The sequence below is a fragment of the Siniperca chuatsi genome, linkage group LG13 (assembly GCF_020085105.1).
Source record: "Siniperca chuatsi isolate FFG_IHB_CAS linkage group LG13, ASM2008510v1, whole genome shotgun sequence".
NCBI classification, from domain to species: domain Eukaryota; kingdom Metazoa; phylum Chordata; class Actinopteri; order Centrarchiformes; family Sinipercidae; genus Siniperca; species Siniperca chuatsi.
Genome location: NC_058054.1, coordinates 9,356,891 through 9,378,525, shown reverse-complemented (window position 1 = coordinate 9,378,525; position 21,635 = coordinate 9,356,891). Strand labels below are relative to the sequence as shown.

General features: G+C 39.4%; 1 protein-coding gene across 2 annotated transcripts; it reads right to left on the bottom strand.

The window, feature by feature from the left end:
- Nucleotides 1-6,766: 6,766 nt before the first annotated feature.
- On the bottom strand, nucleotides 6,767-20,295 carry ap1m1 (adaptor related protein complex 1 subunit mu 1). 2 transcript variants are annotated; one of them, XM_044219809.1, is made up of 12 exons: nucleotides 20,080-20,295; nucleotides 19,022-19,178; nucleotides 18,832-18,899; nucleotides 18,570-18,700; nucleotides 17,673-17,820; nucleotides 17,348-17,474; nucleotides 16,876-17,018; nucleotides 14,605-14,676; nucleotides 14,167-14,325; nucleotides 13,808-13,933; nucleotides 8,003-8,078; nucleotides 6,767-7,598 (listed from the first exon to the last, which is right to left on the bottom strand). In XM_044219809.1, exons 1-12 carry the CDS (start codon nucleotides 20,119-20,121, stop codon nucleotides 7,576-7,578), a joined length of 1,272 nt encoding a protein of 423 aa, XP_044075744.1. In that variant the 5' UTR covers nucleotides 20,122-20,295; the 3' UTR covers nucleotides 6,767-7,575. The 2 variants fall into 2 exon arrangements, with proteins under 2 accessions (XP_044075744.1, XP_044075745.1); XM_044219810.1 differs by lacking the exon at nucleotides 20,080-20,295 and having other exon boundaries at nucleotides 18,570-18,699; nucleotides 18,830-18,899; nucleotides 19,022-19,068.
- Between the last annotated feature and the right edge of the window lie 1,340 nt (nucleotides 20,296-21,635).

Genomic DNA, 21,635 nt, shown 5'->3' with positions numbered 1-21,635 from the left:
ATCCACACCTGGGAGCCACTAAGCATTTTTTTTCCAACTGGATTGTCAGTAGCACAGCTGGAGCAATTTGCCTGTTGAGTGTTTTGATTATGAGCTCCTCAACAGTAGTTGTTATGACAGGACGGAGCTGCTCGTTTACTTTCGCCTGCCCAAACTGTCACTACGCATCAGGTTTCTGAGTAATTCAGTGATTTAAAGTTGCTCGTGGCCGGGCCCTTTGATTTTGAGCATGTTGTACATGGCTTGATAGTCTTGGAGAGTTTGTTGTAGCGCGGGACACGCTGTACTTTGTGCGTGTGTTTACTTTGCTGCTGTCTGTCCAGAGCCCTTCTCAAAGAGCTAGTATAAACAGCAGCCCAAACAGATTCAAAATGAGACACAATGAAGGATCCAAAAACCATTTAACCTCAGTAAGCAGGGCTATCCTCAAACATGAGCTCATTGATTGGACTGTAATGACCGGTACTCTTTGAAATCAGCCATTGTCACCCATTAATTTAAGTGGAGTTGCTGTAAGGGACAATGAAGCCCCACTGCAAAACTTCTAGCGAGTGACACTGATGTCAAACACATGTTTCCCCCCGCAGCCCAACAGAAATAGACAAGCCTATTTAGAGGACTGGTTTGCATGCAGGCTCCAAGGACTGATGTTTGCAATCTGGGAGCCACAGTGGGTTTTTACATGATCAGTAATTCAAAAAGTGGTCGGCCAAAGAATTCATCTTGTGCCTCTTTGTTTTGCTGTTGCCATGCACTTGTGCTAAAATATCATTTGGTGCAACGGGCCGGCATTAAGACAGCAGAAAGTATGTCGGACACCGTCCAAGGACTATCAAATGTCCAGAGGAGCGAGAGAGGGGAAAACGCAAATATTTTCAGTAGCAGGGAGCGAAACCAAAAGGCGCTCTGGTGGACAATCAAAGTGAATTAGGGGGTTTCTGATGAGCGCGTCAATGTTCATTTCAGCTGTTAGTGTCCAGATAATATCCAGATGTAGATTTTGTAGATTTGTAGCTGGTTGAAAAAGCTATTTGAAGGACAGGGAGTAGAGGTTCGTCCTCTGTGGTACTGCTGAGAATCTGCTATTGTCATTAACCAGAGTGCAAGGTGTCTGTTCGCTGTGCACTTGTCTTTCTTTATCCAAATATAAAACAAGAACAGAAGGTTACTGAAAGCTCCTACAAGCCTTTGAACTGACATCTATCAGCCAGGTGTCCCGCGCTTTCTCAAAGAGGACAGACAAGGATTTTACCCTCTATTGTGCTGCAAGAAAAGACTTCTCAATTAGCACGCTGCCTCAAGCAATATTTATTTTGACGGTTTTGTTCAGTGACAGAGAAAAGTGAAAGACTGTGTTATGAGAACAGGGTACTTTTTCGCTTTTTGTGTATTTGATAAAGGAAGACATCTTTTTTTCACAACTTCCTTCTCAAAGAAGCCGGACACATCTATATTTGTTTAGTGGAGGGTTGCTTACTTTTCAAGACCAGTGCCATCACAGACAGTTGTCAAAGGAAAACATTATTCAAACTGCCCTGTAGACTTTGCCTCAGATTGTACAAAACCGTCATTATAGATATGTCGTTTTCACATAATCCCTCAGCAGTGCAGGGCATGTCGTGGCACTGTAACTCCACAGCACAGAGGAAAGACAAACATAAATATAGAGAGCTAAAGAACTATCCGGGGGCATATTTAGAAAGCTATACCTCTTGTTTTGACTTTCGGTTTGGATAAGTGTAAAAAGAGGACACATTTACTAACTGACAAAACAAACAACAGTAAGCAGTGAGAGCCTTTTTTATTTTGGATGCCATGACAGTATCCAGGGTAGTTTTCCAGGAATACAAGCAGCAGAACTCTGAAAGCTAGGCTTAAAAAATAATGAAGTCAGACTTCCACTTATTGTCAGTGAACCAACCCTGTAATACATTCTGTATATTAGTAATGTCTGAGGTTACAGTCTCTGTTTCTAAACACATCTATGAGTGATTTATGAAATAGTGTGTTTGATAAAAGATTTTCCCACCAGGTAGCAAAGGATAAAATACTGTATGTGTGTGACAATGGGCCCTGTAGTACAGTGGCTCCCAACCTTTTTGGTTTGTGACCCCTTCAAATAAAGTAGAGCTGAAATGATTAGTTGATTAATCAATAACTAAATCAAGATTAAACTAGTAATTTTTCAAGCAAAAATGCCATATATTCCCTAGCTTCTCAATTGTAAGGATTTTCTGCATTGCTCTGTCTTATGTGATGGCAAACTGCCGACGAAAATACTGTAGACTTTCTGAAAACCACTACATCTCTCTAACCCTCTGTTTGTTTGTGTCCCACAAGCACATGAGCGTCCAAGCTGTGTGCCTATCTCTCTCTCTCTCTCTCTCTCTAGTTTCTCCTCCTTGTCCTCTCTTTCACTCAGGCTTCTCTGTGCTGGACCGTCGGCTGTTCTGGGGCCTGTCTCTCTCTCTCCCCTGGCTGTCGAGGCCTCTTTCGAGGTCTGTTTGGCGACAGCTGAAGTTGCTCAATAATTATGATAATTATGAATTATAATCATGATTGTCCATACTGAAATTTTATTATGTTGGTCTATACTGTACACACAACATCTATTGCATATCTGTCCGTCCTGGGAGAGGTATCCCTCCTCTGTTGCTCTTCCTGAGGTTTTCTTTCCATTTTTTCCCGTTAAAGGGTTTTTTAGGGAGTTTTTCCTTATCCGAATCAAGGATGTAAGGACAGAGGTATCGTATGCTGTACAGATTGTAAAGCCCCTTGACGCAAATTTCTGATTTGTGATATTGGGCTATATAAATAAAATTGACTTCACTTGAAAATCTTTGGGTTTTGGACCGTTGGTCGGACAAAACAAGCAATTTCATGCATTTTTCTGACATTTTATTGACCAAACAATTAATTGAGACTAATCGATAATTAAAATAATTTTTAGTTGCAGCCTTAAAATGTCTGCTTGTGACCCCTCATCATAGCTTATGGCCTTAGTGTTGCCCATGAGCAGTTCAAAAACAGTGATTTTTCTGATTGGTCTTATTTGAAGGATTTTTAGAGGCCTGAAGAAGTACAATTTTCCAGTCACAAGAAAAAAGCTAAAATGTGAGGAAAGTAAGTAAAAATAAACAATTTTGAGTAACAATTTTTTTTCTTTCTTGTACCTTTTAAGGAATAGTTTGACATTTTGGGAAACATGCCTATTCGCTAACTTGCCCAGAGTTACAATAGATGACAGAATGGATACCATTTTCATGTCTGCTTGGAAATATGTAGCTGGAGACATCAAAGACTGGGACGGGGAGAGTAGAGAATCCTGGAAGTATTGTGGCTCTGGCCGAGAAATAGGACATAACCCCATAACATAATTATTTTTACATTTCAGTATTTGTTTCGGATTAAATAAACAAGATAGATGGTAGGCGGATTTTGTTACCTTTGGACAGAGCCAGGCTAGCTGCTTCCCCCTGTTTTCAGTCTTTATGCTGAGCTACACTAACTGGTTGTAACACCACAAGACATGAGAGTGATATTGATCCTAATCTTACTCACTAAGGAAGCGAATGAGCTTATTTCTCAAAATGTCTAGCCATTCCTTTAATCATCTGCTGACTCCTCTGATTCATCTTGGGACCTCTTGGGGGGTCCGACCCACAGGTTGGGATCCCCTGCTCTAGTAGTCCATAATAATATGCTCTGTGTATTATGAAATGGGGTTGATAATATGGTTGTATGTACTGTACTGTACTTGCTGATCTTTCAGACTTTGGGCTCCACTGCTGATGAGTCAGTTTCCAAGGCAAAGACATAACAAAACACTTGTTACATGAGATCTCTTAATGGGAAGTAAATATAGCAACGATGCCAAATGTTTAACCTGATGTGCACTTTCACCATGTGACACTACAAATAACTGACCCAGTGTGATGGCTCCGATGAGGCTGTATGACCTACGGTCACGTACTGCACTTGGCTGTGTCAGCACACTATCTCGCAGCAATGTGTGGGCTGGAGACTGTCAGATTACAACATTGTCTCAAGGCCAGCTAGGTTGAACACTCAGCTATATGCTCTTTAAACCAATATTGTTCTAAAGTCTACACAGGAGGATGGAAATTTCTCTACACTTGAGGAATACCCTGCTGTAAAGCCAGCACGGACCACACACTGAGCTCCCGGTGTTTTTCAACCAGTGTAACAACTATTTCAGGTTTCTGTCCCTCACATTCTGCGGCTTCACCTATAGTGAAATACCTTTTCTCCAGTTACTATCTCATCAACTATTTGCATTTCACAACTGAGGGGGAGAGACTTCACACACAGACGATTATAGGGGCACTTTGCATGCCTGAGACGGGAACGACCTGTCTTGGCGTCACGCAGGGATCAGAGTCCTGATGCGACACAAGAGGATTTCCCTTGGTTGCTAGGCACCGGGGTTCCGTGTGTGGATAAACACGTGGTTCCTCGTGGCACACCTGTGTTTGAAGTCGACATTGCTACGCTCGTCAGACCTTTCGTGCTTCATCACACTGTTGAGTAACCATAGTTATTTTCCATTGACGATAACTACAGTGAGGCATCTGCTATAAAATCAATGACAATAGTGTAACATTGGCATGGCAACAAAATAACTCCCTGAGGTGAAAGGAAGCTTTTATTTCATTCACCTTTTAACCTAGTTACAGCACGAGAAGGTTAATTTCTTTTGTTTGTCTAGTACCACATCAAAGCTAAAATGATGCACTTATTTAAAATCACTGGCTTACATTTATTTACTTGAAGTTGCTGTGATACTTTTACAGTATTTCCATTTTCTGCTAGAGAGAAATATTGTTCTTTTTACTCCACTACTGACAGCTATAGTTACTTACTTTGCAGATTACAATTTTAAATACAAAGCATATGATGAGTTTATTAAATACAGTATGTCGCATATATATAGGTTAAACTACTTTATATAAAGTAAAAAACTGCTTACACATTAGGGAATTAGTAATGTTATTTTGCTGATAAAACGTCTGTACTTTTACTTGTAATGGTGTATATTTCTATGGCAGTACTGCTACTTTTACTTGAGTAAAGAATCTCAATACTCAATTAGCTTTTTCACAATTCTTTAATTCTTTATTTGACACATTTTGAAGATAAATGAAGAAACTGTCTTTGAGAAACATGTTATGATAACCCTGCGGTTAATCTTAGATAAGAAGTTATATGTTTATGTTAAATATTTGTGAACATAAGAGATGGTACTCATGTTTTGCTGCAACCAAGCCTTCTGTAAGCAATCTTGCAACATGAGGTATATGTCCAGTCTCCCCTCTGACTCCTCAGAGGTTGAATATGCTTCATGAATGCAACCTTCTCATCATGTGCCAAATACTATATTCACATGCTCTGCCAAATATCACAGAGTCTGATTCCCAGTGAGGGAGAGTACATGTCGACCAGTAAGTGCGTTCTACCAACGTCTGTGCTGTGGGAATGTTATGACTGAGTTAGAGCTGCTTAAATTAATATGTTAGTAACAGCTGTAAAAGTGCCTGTATGACTAGACAATCCTGTTAAAATGACTGTCGTCCTAACACCAGACTGTCAAACAGGTTGATGTAGACGAGGTAAATTTAATCTGGTCTGAGTAGGTGTTATTACCAGTCTCATACCTGACAGTCGGATCACTGCTGGATAAGGCAAGTATTCACATGCAAAACTGCACTCTAATACGGGCACTCACTCAGAGATTAGGTCTGCAAATCAGCACAAAAATAAAGTCATAAAACAGAGGAAAAAAAACCTGTCTTATATGACATTATCTATAAATCACTTTTCTCCAAATGCAGCAGATTTAACTGATTTGTTTTCTCAGTCACACTGCAGAAGGAAAATGCTGCTTGAAATCATACATCATTGTAATATTTAATATGTTATCTCAGAATGTTTGTGTGCAGCAAAACAAAATGTATGGGGGCAAAGACTATGTAGCTGAAGATAAGAACGTAACTTTAGCAACTTGCATGTTTTGGTTAACACTTAACTTGATCTTGATCATTATCATGAACATTGAAAGCTGAATACCATTGCATTCTCTCTTTCGGAAGTGAATCATATTTTGTTCCCAGACTCGGCACACCTGATGTGTAGGTGCTTGCAAGAAAAATTTGAACACTGGAACACCAATAATAGAATCGAGTCCATCATGTGATGAGTAATAAGAACAAATCTGGCATTTCAGGTTATGGTAACATGGACTCAACCTTCAGCACCTGCTTTGAGTGACTCACATGAATTAAGATGATCACAGTCCCCTTACATGACAAACTTAAGGAATGACCTCATGCAGGACCACTGCAGTCTGGCTTGGCATGAACAATAGTTAGTCTGTGCTGGTCCATCCTACGTTTCTCTCTAGCATGTCTGCGAGAGTTGACCACAGCTTGAGTCACATCCTTCCCAGCTCTCCTGCATGTTTACGGAGTGTTGGCGCTCAATTGCCTATGATATCACGGGCCCTGGGTATTAAGAGTTGCACTGTTTGAAAACACCTCCAGGACGGGGTGGAAAGAACCGTCCAGGGTTTGCTACAACCACAAGCCTGATACAGGAAACCCCCTCCTCTGTGTCTTTCTGCAGAGTTTTCCCATCTATTCAGCATTCCTCATTGGTCTGTGGGACAGGTGCCTGCAGATGACACTATGACAGCTCACTGTGATGACTGCAGTGACATCACACATGAAATGACAAGGAGACGATGGAACAGTTTTCTCTAAATAGACATTTAATGATTTAAAATAATATGGTTACAGACAGGGGAAAGGTAAACAGGTGTCGTGGTGGAAAAGAGGAATTTTCAAATGGTAATCTGTTTACCGTGCAACTTAAACTGACCGCATTTCATATTTTCTGCGAAGCTGAATGTCAAAGGAGCCAAACTGACGAATAAACAACAGCCATGCAGGAAGGCATCGCTCTGGCATGTATCAATGGCATCACATGGAGGTGATAATACAAAGAAAGAGAGAACGTTGCTTTTTAATTTACAGCTATCAAACAAATAACACTGAATTGAAGTTCATTAACATGTAACAAATATATACAGATAATCAACAAATAGGAATTGTGGCAGAACAAAGCAGCTTCATATAAAATATATCATACTCAGACTGACCGCGGAGTGTGTTATTAACCTGTGTGGATGTGATTACAGTAACTTTAAGTGAGAATTGTAACATACTCTTTTAAACCACTTGACCCATTGTGATAGATTGTGTACATCTCTGCAATGTATGGGTTGGATGTAAACAATACTCCTGCTTTCCTTGGCCTCGCTCACACTAGGAGCCACACAGTAGTAAAACAATAATTACTTCATTTTTTGTTTTTTTAAACCTTGCCTAACTGAAGGCTCCATCTAATATTTGCATTGATCAGAAATTAATATAACTTCAAAAAAACAAAAAAAAAACAAAAAGTAGATACTGACTGACACCTGCCATTGATAGCACATTAGCGGCTCGACTCCGCCCCCTCTGATTTCCACCTGCCTACTGCCGGCTGAGGCGCTGCCTACTGGGTCCGGAGCTGGTAATCTGAGGAGGAAATGGACAAGATTTAATCAAATGGACAAAGAAAAAAGGGAATCGGAGAGAAATCAAGTGGAGGCAGCTGATGCTATCCACCCAGAATGAATGGAATACAAAGGAAATGAGAGGAGGATGTTTGGCAATTAGTGGCAACATTAGGAAAAACACCAACATGTGCAACCTTGGTTATCTCAGTATAAAGATCAGGGAAGCGCAACAAAAATAAGTTCACTTTCTCATATTTCGCAGGACATTGCCACATTGCCTCATGTTCTACAGTATATCCCCTTTTCATAGAACTGCATCAGTTCAAGGTTAGTTCCCACCGCATTGCACTGCATTGCCCAACTATTGCCTAATAATTGCACATATGGACACCCTGTTGAAGTATTACTGAACTCTTAACCTACCTCCATTTTGGGTGATGTAGCGCACCCATGGCAGGGCCTGATATCCACTCTTCTCAATGATCTTCAGGTAACGCACCTGTCAAGGGAAAACAAAGCTAAATGACTGGTATGAACATGACAAATAAAAAAAAAGAATTTGCTAGCAATTTTTCCAACACTGAATTCTTTGATGTTAACCATTTTTAAGTTTGCACATCATTGCAGACAATGATGTTAGTGGCTGGGTTCTAGTGTAACAAATAACATATGCCAAAAGTCATCTGTTGATATGAAGTTAATTTTTTAGAGGCTAATACTACCTAATCCTAAAGATTTTCCATCCATAGTCTAAACAAAGGGGGGGCTCGAGCCCATCCAAGCATGCACTGAGAGAGAGCCAGGATACACCCTGGACAGGTTTCCAGTCTATCACTGGGTTAACACATACAGACATACCAAAATATAAATACATTCCCACCTATGGGAAATTTAGAGCTGACAATTCACCTCCTGTAACCTGCATGTCTTTGGACTGTGGAAAGTATGGAATTGAGTATTGGAGCACCCAAGGGAAACCCACATAGACACAAGGAGAAAATGCAAATAGTACCCATAAAAAGGCCCCAGCCGACAGGTTTGAACCCAGGACTTCCAAACAAGCATTCAATAGCAGTGTCCTACTTCCATACTATACACGAATTCTTAGCAGGTTTCGAGTATGTAGTGTGTTAAAACTAGAAAAGTCACAATATTAAAGTATACTAACAATTGTCAGTATGCACACAAAAAACCCTTGATTTTTGAGTGTCCTGTTGATGTACACTATTCTCCCACAAAGCAATGCACAAATGACATGGAGGTGGCACTCACAGCTGCAGAAAATGTAAATAAATTGCAGATGGTGGTGAGACAGCTCCAAAAATCTCAGAAAATATTTCAAAAACCATTTTGCTTTTGTTTGTGAAGCTTATTTGTCTGCAGTGTTGTAAAGCTGCAGTTTTCATTTACATCCGACAGCATGTATTGTATAGTTTCCCATTAGTATAACAAGGTATGTTGAATATCTTCTTGAATAATGACCATAAAAAAGTATACTGTAATGCACGTAGCATATAGTGTATACACTTATGTACTGTAATATGCAATTGGGACACAGCATTTTTTCTGATCATAGCCAACTACAAACTTTTCAGAGGCACCTTTAAAGCCTACAGGCAGTATGTATTCGATTTTCAAAAGATAGATTTTCAGTAGAGTACTCCTTTTTAGCATGCTGCAAGTTGTAGTGAGAGTAGTGTTGCTGATGAGGAAGCAGTAGTATGAGTCACACTGAGAAGGGGGAAGCTGGTACAAAACAGCTTTCAAGGGACAAATTTAATTTACATAACTGTAAAATACTGTTTTTCAGCGCCTGGGAGGAAGAAAAAAAAAATGCACATCAGCATAATCAAGATACAACTTTCACAAGCCATTAACCAATATTTCACCAGACCAGTGTTACCACAGCGCTGAATTACGAGAAAAACACTCTAAAAATACCCTGCCATCCTGACCATCACTGAACATGATTGCACACGCACAGGTGGGGGAAAACACTGTTAAAACTTATGTCACTGTAACAATCTGTCCATGTTAGTTAGATTTATAGTGACTTGTTTATACAAGAATAAATGTTACTTTATGTGAATAATCATTTCTACCACAATTCAAACACAATGACATCGAGAACTTACTCTGTGGTATGCCATTTCATCTTGTGGTAGCAATAAGTATTCAGTCACTGTGAGCTACAAAAATAATTACAGGCATATCTTTCATGCTTCAGTGTGCAGTTGCAGTTACACAAACCTTTCTGTTAAAAAAAAAAATCAGATCTGTGCTCTCACAATTAGCAGGGATAGAGCGCGGCCATTTTAAGGCTGACATGACCTCTCTCTGGGTGATGCCGCCGTGCCGTGTCTCGATTACGCCGGTTCCCAGCTGAAAGCGTGACAGACAGGACAGGAATTTGTGGGTCGAGTGGCGGCGGGCCTCTGGTAAGGCCTCGGTAGTGGCCGCCTTGTTATTACCTTCCACTACATAGTGAGGTCAGAGAGAGAGAGAGAGAGAGCCGTGGCCACCAGACACATGACGACAAACACATAGGCGCGGGATCACCAAGTTTGCCGGCACAGCACTTCTCCCTGAACCCAGCAGCCAAACATGTAGTCGGCCTGACCGTGGGTACGCAGTCAGCAAAATGGCATCAAAAGCCATCCTCTGCAAAATATCATTATGGCTTGTAAGATGAGAAGGGGAAAGAAGGATGTTTGTTGTATCGTGTTTGGTAAGTACAGACTACATGTGTGGTCTGGATTTATCAGGCTTTTGGTAGATGCTACGAACCAAAAAGTATCTACTGACTTGTTTGGGGTCCTTCAACATCACCTAAAGATGGGCGATTTGAAAATGTAACTACAGTTCTGCTCTTATTGCCACTCGGCCAAAGTGTGGGGTTACTCCATTTCTAGTTAAATTTATAAGGTGCAGTTACGTGCATCATACACACTTCACATGTGCTCTCCCCTACACTTAGTGGCAGAGTTAAGAGGAACTTTCTCATGCTTTGATATTTACATGTGTCTAATTAAACTTCACAACCTCTTCTCACACGTAGAGAGTGGTGTTACTGGCTGCATTAGAGCCTGAGACCCAGTCTGCTGTTGCCCTGTAATAAGGGAAAGGTTACTGGCCTGACACAAGAGTTCGATGGGAATATGGCTCTTAATAGGTTGCCTCTGAGATGGTGGGTGCACCACAGTGTGATTGCAAACACTGAGCAAAGAGTTTTTTGGCTTGACAGACAGTGGAGGTACTGTTGAAGCCTACAGCAACTTGGGAACTGGTGAACTGCTACAACTAAAGTACTAATCCTAATATTTTAGGTCCATACTTGTAGAAACTTAATGCAAGTGGAAAACATTATTTCCAATATCACTCTTAACTTCTCAAACTAGGCTATAAGTTATTTTCCTTTAAATAGTAAGAGTTAAAACTATAAATCAAAATTTGTTGTTACTTAATTCAACCTGACTGAGCCATCTCTAGCACTCAGTTGAAGTATGTTAGCCCCCCTCCAAAAAAGTCCCCAGGGTGCAGTGCGGTTTTCAGAACCAGACCTTTACAGGTGGCTACAAATTTAACAGAAGAAAAATCCTTATTGACATTTGGCCTGTTTATGGTGGAGTTTCATAGGTTTCTTTAATGTAACCTTCATGCACAATAACAGTTGTAGACATTGACCACCTCACTCTGATGACTGGGGACAGTGACACTTTTGCCGAAAGGGTGTGACCATATTGAAGTGAAGTGAAAGTTTTTTTGTGTTTGAATACAAGTCAGCAATGGTTTATAGAAAACCACAAAAAGAGGATCCATCAACCAAACTGATCTTTGTAAAACTAGATCATACTTGCTCGTGCCTTATATGACTTTTTGTTGTTGCTTTAATTTTTTTTTATTTATTCATCTTGTTTCATGTTTATGTTGTATGTAAAATGTTGTATTTCTCAGGTGACTATTGCTATTAAAAGTTAAAGCCATTTTTAAAAAGGATTTTAGCTTGTTAACGTAACATACAACATGGCTTTAACTCATGGATATGCAAAGTGACTCCACACCTGCCTTTGTTGCTGCACTATGACTTTATGCACTTTTATTTGAGCATCTGTTCATTTATGGACTGGCAAAGATTTGAAAGGAAGGAAGGAAAAAGGGATTATTTCTTTCAGCTGCCAAATTACCTTGGAAAATGTCAAGCATTCTTACACTGCCAAAACCGCCCCAATTAAAAGTACTATATATTTCAATTAACTGGGGTTTGAGCTTCTTGTTTCCGAGTGGGCTGCATAATGTCCATACAACTTAATAACGTTTTATTGACTATCATAGGAAATGTGGAGAAGCTAGAAAATACGACTCTTTGCAGCTCTTTTGATGAGAGTTATACAATATGCAATATTAAAAGTTAAAAAGTAAATAAAAGTGTGTTAGAAGGAGAGATTCAGGCTCCCATCAGTTGAGAAGAATAAAGTTGATCAAGGAGCTTATTGTTAAAAATACGCTGGTTGTTATTAAAGTATGTTTTGAAATAAGAAGTTTATATACAATTGTATTTATTTATATATTGCCAATTCATATCAAATAAAGTTATCTCATTGCACATTTCCTATAGAGCAGGTCTAGACCGTACTCTTTATAATATTAATTACAGAAACCCAACAAATCCCACCATGAGCAAGCATTTGGCGACAGTGGCAAGGAAAAACTAACTTTTAGAGGCAGAAACCTTGGACAGAACCAGACTCAATGCGGCCATCCGCCACTGCGTGTTGGGTTCTGAGTGCTTATACTGTTATTAAAATTCATTAATGCTCAATAACTAAGCTTGGCTGCTCTACAAATCTACTGCCTGCACTTCCTGGATTTTTCTTTTACAAACACACTTACAAACAGGATTAATTATGTACCAGTACTTGGGTAATATTATTTCATTATCCATGCTGAATGTTTGGTTTTAGGAATTAATGATTATTTACGAAAGTCTATGACAAAGATGTACGTAGCTGCTTCTTAAGCACATTTTGTAATTACAGTGTGATTACAGTTCAACACATATTCATAGGAACTGACTATTTGCAAAAACAGTATTGAAAATCTGAGGGAACTGTTGGTGGAGAGCTTGACCGTATCTACAGATGTGCAAGATGATAATCAAAAATGCTTTCAGAGTGAGTTGTTTGAAATCTACAGAGAATGAATAAAAAAATACAGAGATCTTTTTCTGGGATTTTTATTATTATCTGTTCTATGTGATGAGCTATATTAACCATCATCAAGTCTTTTCGTTTAAAGAAACTGCCTTCTTGTTATGTAAGGCAGTGGCATTGATAACTTATCCTATGTTCCTAGAAAACTAGCATTTAAATGAATGCACCAGTATTTTACAACTTCTGGTTTAAACATCACTTGAGAATATTTCAGTTTAAGAGCTCTTGCTTTAGATAAGAAAGCACGGTATCAAATGATCTCTGGTTAATGTAAAACTGAGGTGTAATTATGTAAATGTACCTGTGGAAAATGCAGTTTTTTCTTTTCAGGGCAATAATATGATATTTTCAAATGGAGTTTGCCAAGCTGCCATTGTTTCCACACATCAAGAAATGGGAAAACTTAATTTTGTGTTACTGTGGTGCTACATATATAATCACAGGACAACTGTGATTATACAGTAAGTGCAGCACATCTGTGTAAGTCTGTGGTCAGCAAGAGCTTTTATTCAGATATGAAGGAAAAACATTAGCGTCTCTCTCAGTTTCATGGGTTTCACAATCAAAATCCAACGAATCTACTTACCTGTAACTAAGAATGACATTTTCTATCACTGTGATTAACATAAAAGGTATACGGCCAGGTCCAAGTTAATGAGCAGTTGCTTTTCTGGTTTGTTCCAACAGTAGAAATGTTTTCTACCACAAAAAGGAGTCTCACAGTTTAACAGTGCTCCCTCACTGCCCCCTCTGGCCAAAAACAGGACAAACACAAATTGTTTGAATTCCTGCTCTAGAGAGAGAGTACATATGAGACACTGCGACGTGCCATAAATTCTAAATCTAGGATGACAGGGAAACAACAGAGAACCACAACATCAGCAGAGTTACAATAAGTTTCAGCTTAATTTTACCTTAATTTTACCTCTACCCATGTGCTGTTGCAAGTAGGTTAAACTAATTACTCCTGGAATTATCTGCACACTGTTTAACAGACGTCATATGTGCCGGGACATACCTGGATGCCAGAGGTGGTGAAGTATGGGATCTCAAACTTGACACTGATTGGTGGCTTCCCCTCCTTGTCTTCAGCCTCTACACTCGGCAGACCGAAGTGGGCTCGCATCAAATATTCTTTTCCACCCTGTGACAAGTCACAACACAAACTCTATAATACAAAACCAAAATTCTGGAAACTTGTGTGTTAACACGTGTTAAACCCTAAAAGGGCAGATGAGCCCCCTTACAAGTTTTTATAAACATTAACTATAGGACAAATGCAGAAACTGACATTTTCCCCATCAAGACTAGAGACAGGTGAAAAACACAAGCAAACTGCAACCCAAAATCTTTAGGTAGGACATGATTTCTGCTCACAGGGAAGGACTTGATTGACCAGACGATTTCGCTGTTCTCAGGCACCCACTTCACGCTGCCTACTGTGGTCTTGAATTTGGGTGAGTCGGCATCTGTTGGCACAGGAATGTGGATCTCCACATTGTTGGCTGTAGAACGCCTTTTGAACTGACTCTTTGCCTTAAATGAGAAACAAGTAGGTCAAGTTCAACACGAAGTCCCGCCTAAACAGGGTATTAAATAGGGTTTGTCACGCATGAAAACAAGAGACACAAAGTCTCTGAAAAGCATTACAATATATTGGTACTATGCTGTGATGGAGCCAGTTTGAACTGCATTACAGCCTAATCATATGCTTCTTTACTTTTCTTTTACGAATAACTATGGGACCCAGTTTGCTGCTATAATGCTGCTAAAATATACATGGAAACTAATGTACTAACTGAAAAAGTGACCTACCTTGATCATGTATTCGATCCGACTGTGGGAGTGCTTCTCAATAACAGATTCAATCCAGATCAAGGGCTTCACCTAAGATATAAACGACACACATATTTCACACACAATCAAATTCATTTTAAACATGCTCCATTACATTCAACATACATGTCAGTTTAAATAACATATGACACAGTCACCACCCAGTGGACAGCAGCTATTACTACAACAAGAACCAACATCAAACATGTAAGAATAGCTCAGAAATTTGCTGGGTTTCCACTACTACCAACAAAAACAACAAACAGTCATATGCTCAAATTTGCGTTGAGTGGAATCGGTGTTGTGTGCTCTCAATGTTGTTGTTGAGGAAATCTAGGGAAAAACACAAACTATGCAAATCTTGGTGGGAAACTTAACACGCTGTGTAATTCCATAACATGTTTCTTAGTGCATCCACCTAAAACATATATACAGTATACCGCCTGACCAATACTGATATATCAGGAAGTTTTAAAAATCTGATAACAATAGATCAGCCGATCAGGCTGCACTAAATGTTTTCTTTAACATAAACGACAATCATGATCCCTTAAATTTGTGTGTGTTTTTTTAAAATTGTGATCAAGATACATATTGAGTGGGACATTTTACATTTGAAAATCACCTATCTAGTCACCTATGACTTTTTATGTCCACAATTTGGCTCACTTGCTAGGTTGGTAAGGTATGAATGAAATAACCTGCCAAATAGATTTTATCCTGGCTGAAAAATAATTTTAATGAAGAAATATGTAACTTTTTTGTTGTTGATGTGTTGGATGCTACTATATTTTGTTGAATTAAAATGTTTTCAACACCACTCACCCACAAATTGGGGTCGGTTTGGGAAAGAACGAGGTATGACAGTTTGTTCTTTTGAAATATGAAAATATAAAGAAAAATGCAACTCTTGAAGTTTCAAGTCTTCAAGTTTTTTATTTTATCTAGGGTAGTTTTCTTGGGTAGTCAGTTTCAAATTTGTTTGTGGAGGCTGCTAGTAGCTACAACTGGACCTCTGGCTCCACTGTAATACTTCCCTTCCCACAAGCTTACTGGCAACCCTATTGTGAAACATTGAGAACTTTCTGAAAGTGAAGTGCTTGCCTAAAGCCTCCTCCATTACTCATTAGATATGATTTTTCACTTCCTATCATGACTACACTTTGGTATTTGAAATGCTTTTGCCCTGGTTGATGATGAAGCAACTTTGTCCGAGATCCCATCTCTTTTGTTTTTTCCAGGTTAGGAGCTGTGTGCATAAATATTTACCTAGCGTACTGACTGTGCCTTCCAAAAATGTTTTTGTAAAAACATCTTTGCTCGATATAAGCCTTCAAAACGGGCAATCTCTAGGATTTCCAGATTTGTAAATACTAACCAGAAATCAGGTGGAAACTGGCTGTCAGGGTTACCAGGAGTTATTCTGGTGGGCTGCTTTACATATTGGACCAGTGAAGAGAAAAACAACATGGAACACCACATATCCATGAGTCACAATCATAGTTTGTATACTGCAGTGTACGGTCATGATTCACCTGCTTTTACCACAGTTAATTTAACACAATGTTGAGTTGATGGTGTAGAGGTTAAAGGAAAATTCTGGTATATTTCAACCTGGCGTATTTCCCATCAATGTGGGTCGTGCTAACTCTGCACTCACCACCGCTTTATTATTATTTTTCCTTCCCATTCTGTTCCTGCCAGATTTATTTTATTTATTTGGATCCCCATTAGACATTACCAGCTCAACAGCTATTCTTCCTGGGATCCATAGGAATAAAGATACCCAACTGAAGTGCCATTAAGATATTTATGGGAGAGTTACTAGAATATGGCATTAAGAAGGGCTAATTAGAGTGTACTCTTCTGTGGTGAATTCTGGGCACAACCTCATCCAATTTAAAGTAGTGAACAAGGTTCAGATTATGATCTCGACTGGGGAAATGTGCCCTGTACTCTGATTTTGATTCCAAAAACATTAACTGCCTGCATTTCCTACATCTGATTTATTGGCTGATATGGTGGCCTGTAAGGACACTCTTTGAGAACATGCACGATTAAAGGCTATAAGAACCCAAGGAACTAAACTGGTATCATCTCAGAAAATTACCAGCAAGTTTGGTGGGATTTGATGCTCGGCAGGTGTTAATTTCACACCCTTCCTCTTGTTAGGGGTCAGTCTATCGAACCACCAGACCCTGTTGGTAGAATACACAGGGGGCTGGAAGGTGTCTGATCCACAGTACTCACATGAGTGTTGAGGCGGTAGGACATGAGCTCAAACTCTCCATCAGGAGGAATGAAGGAGATGGTGCGGTCGTTCTCAAAGCGAGACAGGCGGACACACTGGTGAAACTTGACATCTTCCAGCTCTACTGATTTACTCTTCCCTCCTACATGAAAAAAAAGGATACATTTTAAAAAGGAGAAAAACACCAGAAGTGTGTACCTGCATTGCATGAACTGGTGTAAATCAGGCCTAAGTCAAATTGCATTTGCAAATACCTTTTAAGGTTTTTCTGATCAGCATGAGGTAACAGATGGAGATGGTGTATGACACAGGACAACACAATGAGTGCCAGGAAGAATCGTCTGATTGTCACTCTTGTATATTTGAAAGGCTAATTAATTATCATCAAAACTTCCATCAGGCAGCATCTCACCCAGCTCAATGCATTTGTTAACATAATATGACCAAAGTATGTTATGAGAGAGAACTCACGTCCAGTGTTTTCAAACAGAACCTTGTCGTTAAGGCCCAGCCGCAACTCAGGCATGCCAGACAGGAAGACGCGCATCTTAATGGAACCAACGATCTCACTACGTAGAACATTACCATTGGCGCTAACCTGAAAAAAAGTGTCAGTGGGTCACAGAGGGACAGAGAAACCCATCAGAGAAAGCGTTAGCCACTCACAGCACTCACGTCAGCCCGCAGAAAATACAGCAAGATCAGCTAGCTGATGTTGTGACGCACACAGGAAGGAAGCTTACAAACACTGGCATTCCTTAAGCAAAACAGCGCTTCTAAATCAAGGAGTTCCTACCAGGAGGTTGACTGACTCAATGACGTCCAGGAAGACCTCATTCTTCCTGTACTTGATGCCCTCTGACCTCCAGGAGACGGCATTGGTGACCGTGGCGGGGGGTCGTGGGGCGCCAGTGTCTAGCTTGTGCCCCTCTTGGGTTATGTATCTGAGAGACAAAAAATTTAAACAGTGAGGCAATACAGAGAAAATGAGAAATCAAATGTCTGCGGTGGCGAGTTCCCAGTAAGCATCAAAGAATAACAGAGACTCTCATGGTTACTAAGGGAGGATTGTCTGACTTATGGCTGAACTCAGAAAGCTGGGGGAAATCCAGAGTTAGCTTGCTACATGTCTGCATCAACCACAGTCTGGTAAGTTTAAATAGTAATTTATGGTGAGGACAGTAAGCCCATTTGACTTGCAAGATATATAGAAATGACAGGACAATACCACAAAGCTGAAAAAAGCAATCTGTAAGAACTGATTTAATGGCTACATAATAATCAATGTATAAAAACTTTACACCAAAAAGTTGGTTGGTAAAACACAAGTAAATGTCATCATGAAAATTAGCGCTTAAAGAAATAGTTGCTCAGCAGATAATTAACTATGACAATTTTGATTACTGACTAAGTTGATTATCAGGTAAAATGATCAAACATGTGTTCAAGCTTCTCAACTTTTACGATTTGCAGATTTATTTTGTTTCATATAATTGAGAATAAATTTGGGTTTTTTGACTGCTCATCAGGCATCAATTTGGACTGTGGGAAAGACTGTTGAGCATTTTTTTGCATTTTATAGACTAAAACTAAATCCAAAGATTAATCAATAATGGCAGTATTTATTAGTTGCATCTCTAATGAATGTACATAAAGTTAATTGCGGTGAAACTGCGGCTAAGAGGGTACTCACTCTTGCAGAATCTTGCTGTCTGTGGTCTGAGGATAACCAAAGTCCATCAGCTCATCCATCAGCTCGTATATGATGACAAAGTTATCTCTTATGCTCTCTTCCTCCAATTCTTTGAAATACTCTGAAAAAACCTGAAGAACACAAATGCTGTTTTATGATCCTGTTTGACCGTCACTGTAAATATAGAGTATGTGGCTTTGTTAGTGTTGTTTATAATCTAAATCTGCTGTAGACAAAAGCTGGTAAAAGCACGCAATCCTACCTGGACAATTTTGTACAAGAAGGAAAAGACCAGCGAGACGCTAGCATTTTTCTTGGATGTTGCAACCACTGATGTGATGTGTGTTAAGAATTTTAGCTACAAGATTTAAAAAAGCAGCACAAAAGAATTTAATACCAAGTAGTGACAAGTTGCTTGGGTACAAATCCCATGCAGTAAACAATAAGGATACAGTAGAGGTTATTGTGTTTGATCCACATGAAACGGACTCCTCCATGGGCCAGGATTGGAGAGAGCGTCCCCTCCTCCTCTTTGTCCATCAGAAGTGTCATGAAGTGCTCGATCTCTGACATGTCCACATCGCCCCGGTAATTTCGGCACACCAGGACCTGAAAGGCAGATAGTATTTGTGCAGCTTGCAATATCAAAATGTTACGGTATGTTACAGACGGCTGCAGTACTGCTGGTAGGGCTGTAAACCTGAGGACTATCATGGTTATATAGTAATGAAAGAGTTATTAAAATGCTGGCGGTCAGTTACCAAGAGATGTGGTTACCAAAATAACCAAAATCTATTTTATTTTCATATGTGTTCATTCATTTATACTTTCCTTAACCTTTAAACATCCACCATGAGATAAGTTTTGCCCTGATATATTTTGAGTACGTTACAAACAAAATTCTGAGTAAAGGCAAACACCTTTACAACATTACTTGAAAGGTATTATAGTCCACTCTTCAATTCGGCATACAATTAGCTGCCCTGCCTATGATGCACGTATTACTTAAACTGTTTTATTCCAACAAACAAATGTTAAACTTGATGCTTCTTAAATTGTATGCATCTCGATGAATAACTTTTACGCCGAATTTACCAGAAGACGCTCATGGTTGAAAATAGATTGTAGGTATATAATAACGTTACAATGTAATGCTTTGCATAGAAGCAAGGTGTGAAACTAACGGATTTTGAAGGGAGTTGTAACAACCTCTTTACGCTCCCTGCTGTCTGCAGCTGGTCACCTGTTTGTTTAGTCTGCGTTTCTGTCGTTATTTTCCGTTACGTGGCCTAGTGTTTTTCAGTTTTACCCATCACAAGAAACCGACCACTTTGTTTAGGTGCAACATACAATCTTAAAAGTACAAGCCAATATCTTAACACAGCATCAACCCATCCCGATACGTTAACTATCCTGCTGCAGATTGAGCCACATCATAATCTGTCAATGAAGAATGTGTTAGCTAGACTAACGTTAGCTTAGCATAGCAGCAGCAGTCCAGTTATCTTACCTTTCCTTTTAAATCCAAGACATACACTGCACTCGCAGACATCTTGAACTAATTTATACGAGCTTAGTTCAGCTCTTTAGCAGCACCTTATTGATAATGTTTGATAATAACTAGTTCGGGGATAAAATCAAAGAAAAGACTTTCATTCATAATACCGAAAAGAGGAAAGCGACCCTTCCCTTTTTGTCACACCATCCATGCATCTAACGAGCGCCCCCTAGGGAGCGGGAGAGTGTAGTACTCCAGAGGGAAGCATGACAGATAGGCGTGTTTTCCCATAGAAATTGATTTAATAGTAATTTCTTTGTGAGTGGATGTGGTAAATGAAAGGCAAAAAAATAAAAAAGTGCTGGAGTATTGTCTTTTTGACTGTGTATCAGATTCAATCTTGTCAAAGTTAAAATAATCTTTGCACTGTGGTAATGTTTTTCAGCTTATAGCCACCATGTGCCCTGAAGCACTTTCTTGACCTGAAATAATACATTCATTCTATGTATTCATATGTTAAATGGTATGAAATATCATCAGATATTAATGTTGTTCACGTTGCTGCCTTACAGTACGTTCATTAGTGCACGGCTGAGTGCAAACCTGAGCAACATGGTGATTGATGGATGCAACATGTCACCTGTTATCAGGTGCCCAGACAGAAGCTACTCACTCGTTCCCATGTTTTAGTCTCATCCCATTACTGTAGACATTCATTCAGTCCGTTAGATGATAAACTGCAATGTACATTTATTGACAGTTTTAGAACACACCACACAGATCAGAAATAGATTCAATTTGACCAAGACTATAAATCCAGAGTTTGCATTTCTTCCGTGCACACAAGCTCTTGCAAAATTTCAAACAATCTTAAAAGCTTCCATGGTCTCTGAGTTGTGTCACAGTAACCTGCTTCTTTCGGTCATCTACCTTGTCTTCATCGTGTAGCTCCCCCTACTGGATGAATGGTTGATCCGCAACTTATACAGTTATTCAGTAAAACTGCTCAACTGTTTAGATTGAACTGAAATGCAACCTCCTATGGTTCTGGTGTATGGAATATCATGTGGACAAAAATAATTATGCAATTAAATGATCATATAAACAAACACATATACTAATTAAAACCCAAGTCAAGATGAAATGCTATTTCATCACTCTTTTATTGGAGTTCTATTATGAGCGTTTTTATATCAGAACCCCTCTTTTTAAAGGTCATTTTCTTCCTGTGACCCTGTTATTACTTAATGTCACTTTTGTTGCTACCAATGTCAGTCTTCCTGCCCTTCAGCCAATCACATACTCACAGCAGGCTCAGCAGCTATTGAATGAAGCTACACTAAACAAAAAAAAGTAAATGAACAAACTAACATTACATACTTTATTTTGTAAACATCTCATTCCAAAATCTTGGGCTTTCTACAAGATTTTGGAACCTGGGTGCAGGAATTTGCTCCTACTGATGTTGTTGGTTTTATGGGGTTGAGTTCAGGGATCTGTGCAGGACAGTCAAGTTCCTCCACACCAAATTCGGAAAACATTTCTTTATGGATTTCACTTTGTGCATA

Excerpts from the sequence above, each read along its gene's own strand:
- ap1m1 (XM_044219809.1), bottom strand. The coding sequence starts at position 20,121 with ATGTCTGCGAGTGCAGTGTATGTCTTGGATTTAAAAGGAAAG. Across the intron at positions 18,900-19,021 it reads CAAACACAATAACCTCTACT|TGGTTGCAACATCCAAGAAA; the intron begins GTATCCTTATTG and ends ACATCACATCAG. Across the intron at positions 17,821-18,569 it reads GACAGCAAGATTCTGCAAGA|ATACATAACCCAAGAGGGGC; the intron begins GTGAGTACCCTC and ends TTTGTCTCTCAG.